General features: G+C 39.3%; 2 protein-coding genes across 6 annotated transcripts in view; both read right to left on the bottom strand.

Moving 5' to 3' along the window:
* The window catches only part of LOC129883386 (histone-lysine N-methyltransferase ATX2-like), a 38607-nt gene that overhangs the window by 876 nt on the left and 23463 nt on the right, over nt 1–14268 (bottom strand). For 3 of the 5 annotated variants that reach the window (XR_008765911.1, XR_008765909.1, XR_008765910.1), the window contains one exon: nt 7376–7469. The gene's annotated coding sequence lies outside the window, so the exon portion shown is untranslated. The remainder of the gene's footprint in view (nt 1–7375; nt 7470–14268) is intronic. The other 2 variants (XR_008765912.1, XR_008765913.1) reach the window with 1 other exon arrangement.
* On the bottom strand, nt 10172–14020 carry LOC129883750 (uncharacterized). Its single transcript, XM_055958348.1, has 6 exons — nt 13946–14020; nt 12674–12998; nt 12360–12589; nt 11988–12068; nt 11092–11889; nt 10172–11017 (listed from the first exon to the last, which is right to left on the bottom strand). The coding sequence occupies exons 1-6, from the start codon at nt 14018–14020 to the stop codon at nt 10172–10174; spliced, it is 2355 nt and encodes a 784-aa protein (XP_055814323.1).

Raw genomic sequence — 14268 nt, 5'->3', positions numbered from 1 at the left:
CAAAAGTAGGGTAAAATTTGTGAGCACTTATCCTCTCCAAACCCTACTTGTGGGACCACACTAGGTAAGTTGTTGTGTTTGACACCAAATGTATGCCTATATTCATTTACTCAAGCCTCTCCCATGAAAGAAAAGAAAAAGAGTCACAATTTCAATATCCATTCTATAGTGCAATTTTGGCTTCACGATGGTGGGTGTTGCAGGAGTATTTTGGTCGAAGAGGTTAAGGGTGTTGTGCGTAGGATGCGCTGGGGAAGAGCGACCGGACCTGATGAGATTTCTGGGGAGTTTTGGAAGAGCGCGGGCCCGGTAGATTTGGAGTGGCTGACTAGGTTATTTAATGTCATCTTTAAGAAAGCAACGATGTCCGAAGAATGGAGGTCGAGCATAATGATCCCTCTATACAAAAACAAGGGAGATATCCAGAGCTGCAACAACTATAGAGGTATCAAGCTTCTAAGCCATACTATGAAAGTGTGGAAAAAAGTGGTGGAGATGGGGGTTAGGAGAGGCGTGTCTATTTCAGAGAACCAGTTCGAATTTATGCCGGAACGCTCAACTACAGAAGTCATTCATCTTATGAGGAGACTGGTGGAGCAGAAAGAGGGACTTGCATATGCTATTCATCGATCTAGAAAAGGCTTACGATAAAGTTCCACGAGAGATACTATGGAGATGTTTAGAGGCTAAAGGTGTACCTGTGACGTACATTAGAGTGATCAAGGATATATATGAGGGTGCCAAAATCAGGGTAAGGATAGTAGGAGGGGACTCAGAACACTTTCCAGTTGTGATGGGGTTGCATCAAGGATCAGCCCTTAATTCGTTTTTATTTGCCTTGGTGATGGATGGATTGACGCGACAAATTCAAAGTGAGGTGCCATGGTGTATGCTTTTTGCGGACGACATAGTCCTGATCGATGAGACTCGTAGCGGAGTTAACGCTAAGCTGGAGGATTGGAGACATAACTTGGAGTCTAAAGGGTTTAAGCTGAGTAGGACCAAGACACAGTACTTAGAGTGTAAGTTTAGTGAGACACCTCAGGAAGTTGGCGCGGAAGTTAGGCTTGGTGACCAGGCCATCCAAAAGAAAAGTAGTTTCAAGTACCTTAGGTCTATCATGCAAGACAACGGGGAGATTGACAACGATGTCACACATCGTATTGGGGTAGGGTGGATGACATGGAGGCTCGCTTCCGGTGTGCTATGTGACAGGAAGGTACCACCACAACTTAAGGGCAAGTTCTACAAAGTGGTGGTTAGACTGACTATGTTATATGGGGCGGAGTGTTGGCCAGTTAAGGTCTCTCACGTTCAAAAGATGAAAGTAGCCGAGATGAGAATGTTGAGATGGATGTGTGGGCATACCAGGAGCGACAAGATTAGAAATGAGGCTATTCGGGACAAGGTAGGAGTAGCCTAAGTGGAAGACAAGATGCGGAAAATGCGACTGAGATGATTTGGGCATGTGAAAAGGAGAAACACAGATGCCCCAGTGAGGAGGTTGGTCATGGATGGTTTCAGAAGAGATAGGGGTAGGCCGAAGAAATATTTGGGAGAGGTGATTAGACAGGACATAGCGCAGTTACAGCGTACCGAGGACATGACCTTAGATAGGAGGGTGTAGAGAACCCACACTAGGCTAGAAGGCTAGTTCATAGTCTCGTTATTCTTTCCTATTAGTAGGCGCATTAGCGCACTATAATTTCTTTTGTGGAGGACTCAGATTAGGATAAAAGGCTAGGTGACTTATCCTTTACACCATAGTAGTTGTAGTTCTGCTCATTGTTTATTGCCATTTGATTTCTGCATTGTATTGCTGTTTATAGGATGGGTCCGTTGTACTTTGATTATCTTATTTATTTATAGTAGTTAATGCCTCTTTCTTTCCGTACCATTCTACCATGACTTTCTCACTTTTGCTATTCCTTGTTTTCATCTTGTTTTCGATATGCTTGTCCCTATCTGACCTTTTATCTTGTTTTCCTCTCTTGGGGCCGAGGGTCTTTCAGAAACAGCCGCCCTACCTTTCAAGGTGGGGATTAGGTCTGCGTACACTCTACCCTCCCCAGATCCCACATGGTGGAATTATACTGGGTTTGTTATTGTATTCTATAGTGCAATTTTGAGGTTTATATAGAGCAACCACATCGTTTTTGTTGCTTAAGAGAGTCTAGTAGTGGGTTTGTATGTCGATTGCGTACATCATTCTAAGGTCTAAAACTGTCTCCACGAGCCTGGTTTGGTAAGTTCAGCATAGTGATTCATGAGTTTGGATGACTCATAGTGAATTTGACCACTCTTTTTATCGACCTTCGACTCCCAATTTGTGTGTTTATTTGGTGGTTTATGTTTAAAAATAGGATCTATGGGGCAATTACTTAAAGTATCATTATTACTGGCAACCATCAAGATCATATCACTAATCTGAAACATCTCTTTCAACCCTTCCAAACTAACGATTTAGGCAGATGAGAGTATTTTCTAGGTATTGAGGTTGCTCAGTCTAGATCAAGTATTGTTATTTTACAATGAATTATGCTTTAGACACTCTAGAGGAGACATTAATGACATGCACACCCATTAACACTCATTTGGACCCGGAGTTTAAGTTTCTGTCTTTTAACTATAGGCGACTATAGTTAAGTTGAATTATTTCACAACAATTAGACCTGACCCATTTCATTTCTTGTGAGTGTTGTAAGTTGGTTTATTGACTTTCCTTGTGATAGTCATCAAGATGCAGTTGTCTGCATTCTTTAGTACTTACAATTAGCCCTGTCTGCATTCTTTAGTACTTACAATTAGCCCCGTGAAAAGGGCTATTGTTCGAGGATCGAGGTCATAAACAAATCCTTGGATACACAAGTGCTGATTTGACAACTTCACCTTCTGATAAACGTTCTACGTCGAGATATTGTGTTTTAGTAGGAGGTGATTTGGTGTCTTAGAAAATCAAGAACAAAGTGCGGTTGCTCGATCTAGTGCAAAAGCAGAATATCGAGCAATGGCTAACGCAACATGTGAACTAGTTTGGATCAATCAGTTGCTAAGAGAACTGGAAATCAGTCAGATGGAACCTGTGAATGATAATCAAGTTGTCATTCATATAGTGTCAAGTCTGGTGTTCCACGAGAGCAATAAACACATTGAATTGACTATCACTTCATCAGAGAAAGATGATATTCTCATAGGAGTTGTTACAAAGTTTGTGAAGTCAAATGATCAGATTATAAATAATTTCATCAAGTCAAGTCTCTCACTGATCCTCGTATTAGTTATATCTATAACAAGTTCGGTACGTGACTTTTATGCACCAATATGAGGGGGAGGGGAGGGGCTTTAGAATACTAATGTATATAATGTCCCACGTGGAAAAGGATTATTATGTACTACAGAGAACAACTAGAAATAAGAGTTGTTGTAATCATGTAGATATGCATCTGAATAATGTTTTTCTTGTGTTTTTATTGCTTGCATAGGAATCTAATCTAACTGAGACAAGAAACTCACCAACATTGAGAAGGTAACGGCATGCCAGCGTGAGAGTTGCATTATATTGGAAAAGTCGCAAACAATTCCATGCATGTGCACGCGTGACTACCCGTACCTCGAGCCTCTAGGTCATGCTAATTGAAGACATGCGGTCACAAAACACAATACACCTCGAGAATCACTTACAATCAACGAAAAATTGCACGACGACAAGATTCTTGCAACATTTCTTATAAATGTACATTAAGTAAATTTTCACCCAAGATTTAACGCCATGTACAAAACAAGAGGAAAAAAAATTAAGAAGTTGTTTGGTAGCTGGCTAGGTTTATGCAAGTATTAGTAATACATGAATTAGTTATGAGAAAATTTATGTATTATTTTATGCAGGATTTAGTTATTCATGTATTGATTATTCCATCTTCTACCCTACATAAAATTATACGTAAATTTCCCCATAACCTATATATGTATAATTATGTAGATTCCTAAACAGCAAACTAAACATCGTATAACTTTAAACACAGTCCTAACCAACTATCAAACATGGTATTATTTAAGCAAGATCTAATACAAGTATAATATTTCTCCTAACCAGCTACCAAATGACTCTAAGAGAATGCATGAAAAAATTGTCTTACACCGCTATCTCCTTATTTTATACTTTTCAATGCATTTAGTAACATTTCTTATGTGAGACACTTATAGACATCTCCTTTTCATTTGATTGAATAAGCTACTTTAAAATTGAATACATCTATTGCAAGTTCAATCAGAGTGAATGAGAAAAACGAAGTTCAGATGACACAAGATAGGTGTAACACCCCACCCTTTCAGAATGTTTAAATTAACTTGTATTTTTGTGGCAAGACGAAGAGTAATTGATAAATTAAGAATGATGTGGTATGACTTATTTGAATTGTTCAATGGTCGTATTTTAAGTTTTTGAAGTCAAGCAAGTTGAAACATAAAAGTTTCTCTAGAATTTGAGTCTAATGTGCCAAAGCCTTTTTCCCAATCTATAAAGAGTTAGAGGACTCACGACCAACCAAATCGAAGATCTACAGGTCTAGTTTTCAACGCATCAAACTGTTTGTTCATACAACTTCAGAATAGAGATATAGGCATTTTTGCAAGATGACGCAAGCAGGCACGTAAAGTGGGCCCCTAAGTCAGTGGAAGTTTATAAAATTGCATCTTCTTCATATTTTCTCATTTCAGTTCGTAAGAGACCCAGAAAATCATAGAATAACACCATTAAATCATCCCTAGTTGTTTATAATCTCATCTTTGATCTTTAATGGAGATTGCTCTACGTCGCGAGCTTGTCATTTTTGTATAGTTTTCTCTGTGGCATAGCTCCGTGGAGGTTGTGGTGGCAGGGGTTTTTCTGAGGTTTTAGTTTGTGGATGTGTTTCAAGTGTGTGTAACGAGGTGAGAACCATCTTTTATCGATTTATAGTTATCTTAGGCCCCGAGAAGTAATTTACGATAGAAATCCATATTGATTGTCGAAATGTTGTAGTAATTTATTTTTTTATGATAAGAAAAACCCGCAACCGCTTCCCTTTAAGTGCACATAGAGTAAAACCTCTGCTCCTATGCAATAGCTCGCAAACCACACAAGAGAAGTAACCCACATTAGGCAAGCCCAATAAGACGAGCTCGTCCAAGAAGGAAAACCCCTTGCTTCCGCTAGCAAGGGATTTCGAACTTGAGACCTCCAACATGGAAGTCCCAAGCCCAAACCACTAGGCCACCTCAAAGAGTCATTGGGTTTGTTGTTATAGCAGCTTCATCCTTCTGCGCATGCAAGCTCTTCTTCAGATGAGTCTGATGATGGCATTAATCCTGATGATGCCAATAGATTTCTTGTGACACTACAATCACAGTCTACAAAGATGCACATTTCAACCAACATAAAGAAGAGAGCAGTCCAATCAATGTAAAGATGTAAATGGGATGTGCTCAACCCGACGATCATGGCTTAGAGCATCCTACTAGTATGACCCTAGCCATGACCAAGATTGCATAGGTTATGGGGAAGGTATGACCATTAGGCCGACAAATATACTAAAGCGTAAGGGCTGTGTGATAGTTGTATATATGTAACTAATTTGTATATTTAAAGGTAAATATTACTAAGTTAGGTTATTTCTAATTATAGAAAGGTGACATTTGTTTTGGGACTTGAAAGGAAAGTATGCCACATGAATTGGGACAGATAGAGTATATTTTCAGTGTAGCTATTTCTTAATGACGAATATACTTTGAAGTTTTACTATCTGTTATTGTTTTTTGGAAAATGAAAAAACTAACAAACGTCAAGAAATATACATGATGCGTTATGCACTTGCCAAAAAATCGACTAAGGGTGGTTTGGTTGGGTCATTTGGCAAGTTCAAAACTAATTATGTAAAACTAGGCTTAAGTCATATGCGGCCCCTTAAAGTTGTCTGCATATTTCACCTAGACGCCCCAATTCAACCTTGTATAGCTATTGAACACCTAAACTGCAGGCATTTGTACTTATTAAGCATTTTATGCTGACATGGCAACATGTGTGTGATACACGCATGGAGGTGCGTGGAAAGCCATCATTTAGCCAAAAAAAATTCTTTTTATTTTTAAATTTTTTATTATCTCTTCTTCTTATTTGACTCAACCACCGCTCCAACCATCTTTCTGCCACCGCAATCGCCGATGCGACCACCATCAAAGCTCTTTCCTCTTCTCTCTCAAGGGTTATGCGACTACCTAATGAGCTAGGGGACTACCAATAGGGGTATATAGACTAAATTGGTACCTTCGATGTTTATGGGGGCCCAAGTAGGTTGGAAGCAACAAATCAAACACTTGATAAAAAATAATCCATACATTAATAATCCCTACGTTACTAATCCCTGCATTATTCATCTTTCTACAAAAGCCCCAAAGGCTTGCAGACTAGTGTGTTGGATTGTATAGCCACGTTATTGGCCATGTTGGCCTTGTTTGTTAATTGGCTGAAGTTTGATGGTTGTTTGGTGTATTATCTTGATACATTGTTGTTTTTAGCTTCTGCATAGAGATCATAGCGGCTTTGACGACCCATATGGCATTTACATTTTCCTAGCCATTGATGATTATCTCAGATGCGATGAACATCTTGATGGCATCTGATACCATGGTGGACTAGATGTCCCAAACAGGACTTGTGTGCTAGTTGACTATTGTTTTATATGAACTGTTGGGAGTAGTTTTCTTTATAGAGTTGTTGACAGGGGCCTTGCCGGCCGAGGGCTTATTTTTAAGCTGAGATATATTTGTTTATTTTCTTGACTATGTGTGGCTACTATGCACCATTAGCAAATAGTTCAGCAAGGTCAGCTCAGGCCTAAGTTTTGGCATTAGGTGTCAGTTGTGCTCCTTGGGTTTGGGGCGTGATAACAGGATTGTAGTGCCAAAGGACAAACAATAGAGATATCTAGACTTGCCATTTCGACTTAATAGAATGATAGATGAAGATGTTACTCAGAGAATTAAAACTAGATGGTCGAAATCAAAAATTGCTATCAAGGTGTCACTTGGGATGCCTGCCAAAGTGAAAAGTGAATTCTACAGACAATTATAAAATCAACAATGTTATACGGGAGTGATTGTTGGGTCGCTCCACCTATCCACAAGATGAGTGTTGCAAACATGTGGATGCTAAAATGGATGTGTGGCCATACAAGATTAGACAAAACAAAAAATAACCACATTTGTTAGATTTAGAAAGTGCAAGTAGCAAGTGGCCATACAATAACCACATGCGTGTCTAATGGATTTACATAATTTATCAAAACTAAATTCCGGAGTTCAATAGATGAATACATTATGCAATAGTGTGATAATTCACCTGAGCATATGAACAGATCTGAGGCACCCAGGCTACAGTCATTTGGTTCAGATTCACCCTATAGCTTTAAACATGGATGTTCTTGAGGCTGCATCTGGAGTTTTATCCCAATCAGAACAAAGATAAATATGCAAAGAGAGAAAATCAAAACCCAACTTAAAATTTGAATAACAGGGAATGCAGCCACTAAAAATTGTTGTAAATAATAACAACGGGAATTTCGGTTGCTAGGTGTTCAATTATCCAGTCAAAACTTACTTATACAGTAACTAATACATAATTAAAATTGACATCTGAAACTTGTCACTTTTGAAGCATCAAGATTGTGGTTTAAGCTAATTGAAAAAACACTTGAGAATAATGATTGTAGAGTATTGGCTGAAAGGAATACGTTAATCATGTCAAATTGCATAAAATAAGAAAATTAAAATAACACGGTCAATCAGATAAAATGAAGAACTAGAAAGGAGTCTATCTATGTCCGAACAAGCTACGTAGCAGGTTTCAATTGGTTCAAGGTAACCGAAATATTGACTGATGCAAATATGCATTCAGTTTATTGTGGTTAAGTTCAAATGAAACAAAACAACGAAGTTTGTTTAATTTTGAAATAATACTGAAGGAACCACCTACCAGAACAAAAGAAAACTAAATGAATTTAGTTCTATAAATTTGACTATTAACCAAAACAAATACCAACAGAATCCCAGTATACCAATTCCCGTTTTCAGATGAAATGGATGAATGCCATCCCAACACTTTGGAGGCCTTTCTATACCTAATACTTCACTGATTTTCTTCATTACACAGTAGATTTTCTTCTTGCAAAGGAATAGTGTTTTCAGTACTACTAGTATATATCTTGGAAGGCTGCTTACCAGCAACAAGGGATGCCCCAACAAATTTGCTTCCCACTAATTTTATTTCTCTTATACTAGCAGAATAAAATTAAAACTTCATTAATTTGTACGTAGCACAATATTAACGACGTCATGGTATTACAGATGCCCTTTTCTTCATTTACATCAAGAATGGGACTTCTTAAAGCTTCTTCAGCAAATATTTCATCTTCTTTTCTTACTTTTACTTAACCACAGAAACTCATTTCTAGTCAAACACAGATGACCAAAGTATTTTATCAACATTTGAAAGAAAGGATTTGAGATGGAGATAATAGTTAGTAAGGGTAATGTTCAACCAAACAAAAGAATAAACACGAAAGACATTGAAGGTCATCAGGGAAGAGAAGAGGTGCGGGGCGCTTGAGAGTTGTGCAATACACAAGGCCCTGGACTGCACGGGTTCACCTTAACTTTCTTCCAGAAGTGCTGAAGAAAGATCAAGAGAGATTTTCATATGATGCATTTCAAAAAATTGGGAAGTTTGAAATAAGCTTCAGCACATCTTCATAGTCGTTCTGCCACAGAGGAATTAATCAATGACCATATAGGACTATAGACCTATTAGTCTAATCAAAAACATTTATAAGATAATATCTAAGGTGGTTTTAACAGATTATAGAAGGTGCTAGATGAGACTGTGTCAACCTCAATTGTGGAAGGCAGACAGATTTTAGACGTAGCTTTAGTTGCAAATGAAGCGGCTGATGCTAAAATGAAGAAAGGAAAGTTAATAATCTTGTGCAGGTATGATCACAAGAAGGCATTTAACCACACAAAGTGGGAGTTTCTAGACTTCATTGCGATTCTAGCCAGAACGAAATGGACATATGAGCGATCGATTACGAGAGCTCGACCGATCACAGATTGGGACTTGGTGATAAATGGAGAATGTGAATCAAGTTCTGTATTTCTACGGTCAAATATTCAGTGACGGTGAATGAAACCCCATGTGGATTCTTTGGTAGTTCTAAAGGTTTAAGACATAAGGACCTATTATATCATGTGCTATTCTGTAACACCCCTGAAGTCCTAGCCTAGATTAGACCCTTAATGAAAATCAGAAGTTGGGATTCACGAGAAGCACCTACGGCCCGTAGGTCAAATATTCAGTGACGGTGAATGAAACCCCATGTGGATTCTTGGGTAGTTCTAAAGGTTCACGAGCAGCATCTATAGACTGTAGATGGAATCACGGGCCGTAGGTGAGGCTCACAGATCAGCTCTTGAATTAGTGAAATTCCTCTTTTGACTTTGTACGGCTGGTGCTTACGGGTCGTCGAATGAACCATGGACCGTAGATAGTGTCCGTAGACAAAGTTCAGAAACAATAAACATTCCCTGAGTTTTACGAACTAACATTACGGTCCATAAATACTTCTAAGGGTCGCAGATCGACTCGTAGTTCCCTGAGTTTTACGAACTAACATTACGGTCCATAAATACAGCCATGCCCATGCTGTCTAATTCCATGTGAGCTCTAGCTTCTTTGGGGAGATCATGCCTGGTGAAGTAGAGTTCTGGAGAAGTGCATTTGTGACTATGTTTGGACAAACTATCAGCTGTGGAGTTGGCTTCTCTAAAGGTGTGGTTGCAGCTGAAAACTTGGAATTGGTTGATGATGTGGTTGAGCCTGTCCAGCAGCTCTTTGATAGACCAAGGGGGCTTTGCTTCATGCTGCAGCCACCTGAGTAGAAGCTGAGAATCAACCTCCAGTACTACCTGTGTATAACCAAATTGAAGACACCAAGAGAGACCAAAGATGGCAGCCTTAATCTCTGCTTGGTTGTTAGTTCCTGCACCCAAAGGGACTGCATAAGCAAAAATGAGTTCACTATGTGCATTTCTAAGGATTCCTCCTCCACCAATGTTGTCAGGGTTGTTAAGGGCACTGCCATCAGTGTTCAGTTGGCTTGGTCCAGCAGACAGGAGTAATTTTGGTATCATGGTAACATTGTTCAGTCAAAAGGACCAGGTCCCTCCAGTTATTTGGCCAATCAATATAAGGAAATGCAGTGTTGAGCAGGTTAGAGGTGTCTTTGAAGATAGAAAACTTGACTCTAGCAAGATTAGATTGCTTCCCACCATACTTGGAAGCACATCTATTCTTCCAAAGGTTCCAGCAGATGAATATATGAGTTGCATGTAAAATGAGTTTGTGAGCCTTATTCTTGTGCTTTGAGGTCCACCATCTCATTAACAAGTTTCTAAGAGGTGTGTACTCTTTATTAATGCCTAAGGAGTCAGCAAACAACCTCCAAATACTCTGGGCAAAAGCTCCTGCAACAAAGATATGATCTATGGTGTCCTGTCCAGGTCTGTAGCAACAATAGCACTGTGAAGGAGCTTTTCCAAAGCTGGTGAGCTTCTCATTGGTGGGTAATTTCCCTCTAAGGGTTCTCCAGACCAGGAAAGAACATTTGAAGGGGATGGGCTTGTGCCAAGTATATGAATTTAAAATAGTCTTGGTCCTTTTATCTCTGATAAGCTCCCAGGCAGATGAGCAACTAAACTCCCCAGTGCTACTTGGAATCCAGCAGGGATGGTCTTGTTTGAGAGGCTGGTAGTTAATGTGAGTTGCTAAAATGGTAGGGACCAGTTGAGGAGGTGCCTCTTGGATGATCAGTTCAGCATTCCATTGACCATTAATCATAAAAGCTGAGACTTGGGTGCTGTTAGCAGAGAAATGTGCTAAAGGGCCAACACCTAGCCAGTTGTCCCACCAAAAAAGGCAAGAGCCAGACTGAATTTGCCATTGAATGTGGGGCTCAATGTTGTGCTTGTTGTTCATCAGATGCTTCCAAGTTAAGAACTGACCAGTGTTCCATTTTTGGTAATAAGATTAGCCCTCTGACAGTATTTGGCTTTAAGAAATTCTCCCCACAAGGTGTTCTTGGTTCTAAGGACCCACCATTGCTTGTACTGAAAGGATTTAGCCATATCTGTGATCTGTCTAACCCCTATGCCCCCCTCATCATAAGGATAGCTTAGGTTCTTCCAAGAGGACCAATGGTACTTCCTCTTATCATTTTTCCATCCCCAGAAAAAATTAGCAGTGATACTTTGTATCTGCTTGATGGTGGTTGAAAGAGGAGTACTAGCTGATAACAAATGTATTGGCATGGCTTGAATAACATGCTTGACAAGTACAACTCTTCCCCCATAACTCAGGATTTTAGCTTGCCATCCAGTGATTCTATTTACTATTTTTGAAATAAGATCGGAGTAGTAAATAACTCTTTGCCTGCCAATATAAATAGGACACCCTAAATAGGTTATGGGACTGTTCTTTTGGTTGAAGCCCCTGATTCTCTTGATCCTCAATACAGTAGACTTAAATGCATTGGAGGGGATCATGAAGTGGCTTTTATGCTTGTTGATCAATTGTCCAGAGATCCTTTCATAAGTAGCTAAGGTGTCCATGATGAGATTTAAGGTTTGCTTTCTTCCAGAGGAAAAGATGATGATATCATCTGCAAAGCTTAGGTGGTTGATCTGAGGTCCATGTTTTGCCATATAGAAACCATGAAATTGAGGATGATGATGTAGATTATTCATGAGTCTGGAAAGTACTTCAGCACCAAGAATGAATAGGGCAGGGGAAAGAGGATCACCCTGCTTAAGACCCCTTGTTGAATGGAAGAAACCATGTCAATGAAGACTTCACCAAACCCCATTCTTCTCAACACAAGACAAGTATAAGACCAAGAGACCCTATCATAAGCCTTGGCCATATCAAGCTTGATCACAACATTGCCTCCAACATTTGGTTTTTTAATCTGGTGGATGATTTCCTGAGCAAGCATGATATTTTCAGAGATGTTTCTATTCTTGACAAAGCCTGATTGGTTAGTGGAGATAAGGTTAGGGAGAATTGGAGCAAGTCTTAGGCAAAGTAGTTTAGAAATGATTTTGTTGGTGAAGTTACTAAGACTTATGGGTCTGAATTCAGAAATTTTGATAGGATGGTTTACTTTTGAGAGTAGAACCAAACAAGTATGTGCGAAATACTTAGGCATGGTTTGTCCACAAAAGAAAGATGTGACCACTCTAAGAAAATCCTCTTTGATGATATCCCAACAAACCTGAAAAAAGGTGCCATTCATCCCATCTGGACCAGCAGCTGAATTAGGATTCATTGAAAAAACTACAGTTTTCACTTCTTCCATGGTAGGCATGGCTTGGAGTTCTTCATTGTCCTTGTCAGTAACCATTGCAGGGATAAAGTGAAGGGCCTGCTGTTCAATGTATTTCTCCTCTCCAGTAAAAAATTGTTGGAAATGCTCACAAGCAGCATCAGCTATTTCAGCATCACCTTGTATCCAAGAGCCTTCCTCAGTCTAAATCCTGTGAATGTAGAGCTTTCTTCTCCTGCCTCTGATTAAAGCATGAAAGTAACTAGAGTTCATGTCCCCTTCTTTGAACCAATGTAGCTGAGTCTTCTGTCTGAGAATAGCATCTTCCATTTTCAGGTATGTAATGTACTCAGCATTGATAGCATGCAACTGAGACCTGTTTTCATTGGAGTTCAGGATAATCAGGTTCTCTTCAGCTGCTACCCTTTGGATGCGCAAAGGGTAAAACCACACAGGAGAGGTAACCCACACTAGGCAAACCCAATAAGACGAGCTCGTCCAAGAAGGAAAACCCCTTGCTTTCATTGGCAAGGGGTTTCGAACTTGAGACCACCAATGTGGAAGTCCCAAGCCCAAACCACTGGCCACCTAGAAGGATCATTAGGTTTGTTGTTATAGCAGCTTCATCCTTCTGCGCATGCAAGCTCTTCTTCAAATGAGTCTGATGATGGCATTAATCCTGATGATGCCAACAGATTTCTTGTAACTCTATAATCACAGTCTAGAAAGAAGCACATTTCAACCAATATAAAGAAGAGAGCAGTCAAATCAATGTAAAGATGTCTATGGGATGTGCTCAGCCCGACGATCATAGCTTAGAGCATCCTACTAGGATGACCCTAGCCATGACCAAGATTGCATGGGTTATGGAGATGGTATCACCCTTAGGCCATCAAATATACTAAAGTAGAAGGGTTGTGTGATAGTTGTATTTATGTAACTAATTTGTATATTTAAAGGTAAATATTACTCCCTCCATCCCAATTTATGCGGCGCCATTTGACTTGACACAAAGTGTAAGAAAAAAAGAAACATTTTGGAAATTTGTGGTCTAAAACATTTCGTTAAGTGTAAAAGAGGAATTATAAAGTTAAGTTATTTCTAATTATAGAAAAGTGATATTCTTTTTGGGACTTGAAAGGAAAGTATGCCACATAAATTGGGACAGATAGAGTATATTTTCAAAGTAGCTATTTCTTAATGACGAATATACTTTGAAGTTTTACTATCTATTATTGTTTTTTGGAAAATGAAAAAACAAACGAACGTCAAGAAATACGCCTTTAAAGTCATATCCGACCCCTTAAAGTTGTCTGCATATTTCACTTAGACACCCCAATTCAACCTTTTATACTATTGAACACCTACACTGCAAACATTTGTACTTATTAAGCATTTTATGCTGACATGGCAGCATGTAAGTGATACACGCATGGAGGTGTGTGGAAAGGCATCATTTAGCCAAAAAAAATCTCTTTTTATTTTTAAATTTTTTATTATCTTTTCTTATTCTTTGACTCAACCACCGCTCCAACCATCTTTCCGCCACCGCAATTGCCAACGCGACCACCATCAAAGCTCTTTCCTCTTCTCTCTAGAACTTCAGACATTCTCCTCCACACGACCTTGTTTTTTTACCAGATATGTCGCCACCATATCCACACTTCCCCTTCCCCTTCTTTCTTAGGCCATCGTCTTCTTCCCTTCTTTTTTTCAGGCCACCATCTTCTTTCCCGTCTTTCTCCAGCCATCACCCACGCACCCACCACCCACACCACCTTCATTTTCTCCAAGTCTATCATCATCAACATCTTTTTTCTCTTTAGCCTTTCAAACGAATAACTATAACTTCCAAATC

The sequence above is a fragment of the Solanum dulcamara genome, chromosome 3, assembly GCF_947179165.1.
Source record: "Solanum dulcamara chromosome 3, daSolDulc1.2, whole genome shotgun sequence".
NCBI lineage: Eukaryota > Viridiplantae > Streptophyta > Magnoliopsida > Solanales > Solanaceae > Solanum > Solanum dulcamara.
The sequence above is the reverse complement of the archived record's forward strand: the minus strand, read 5'-3'. Positions and strand labels throughout refer to the sequence as shown.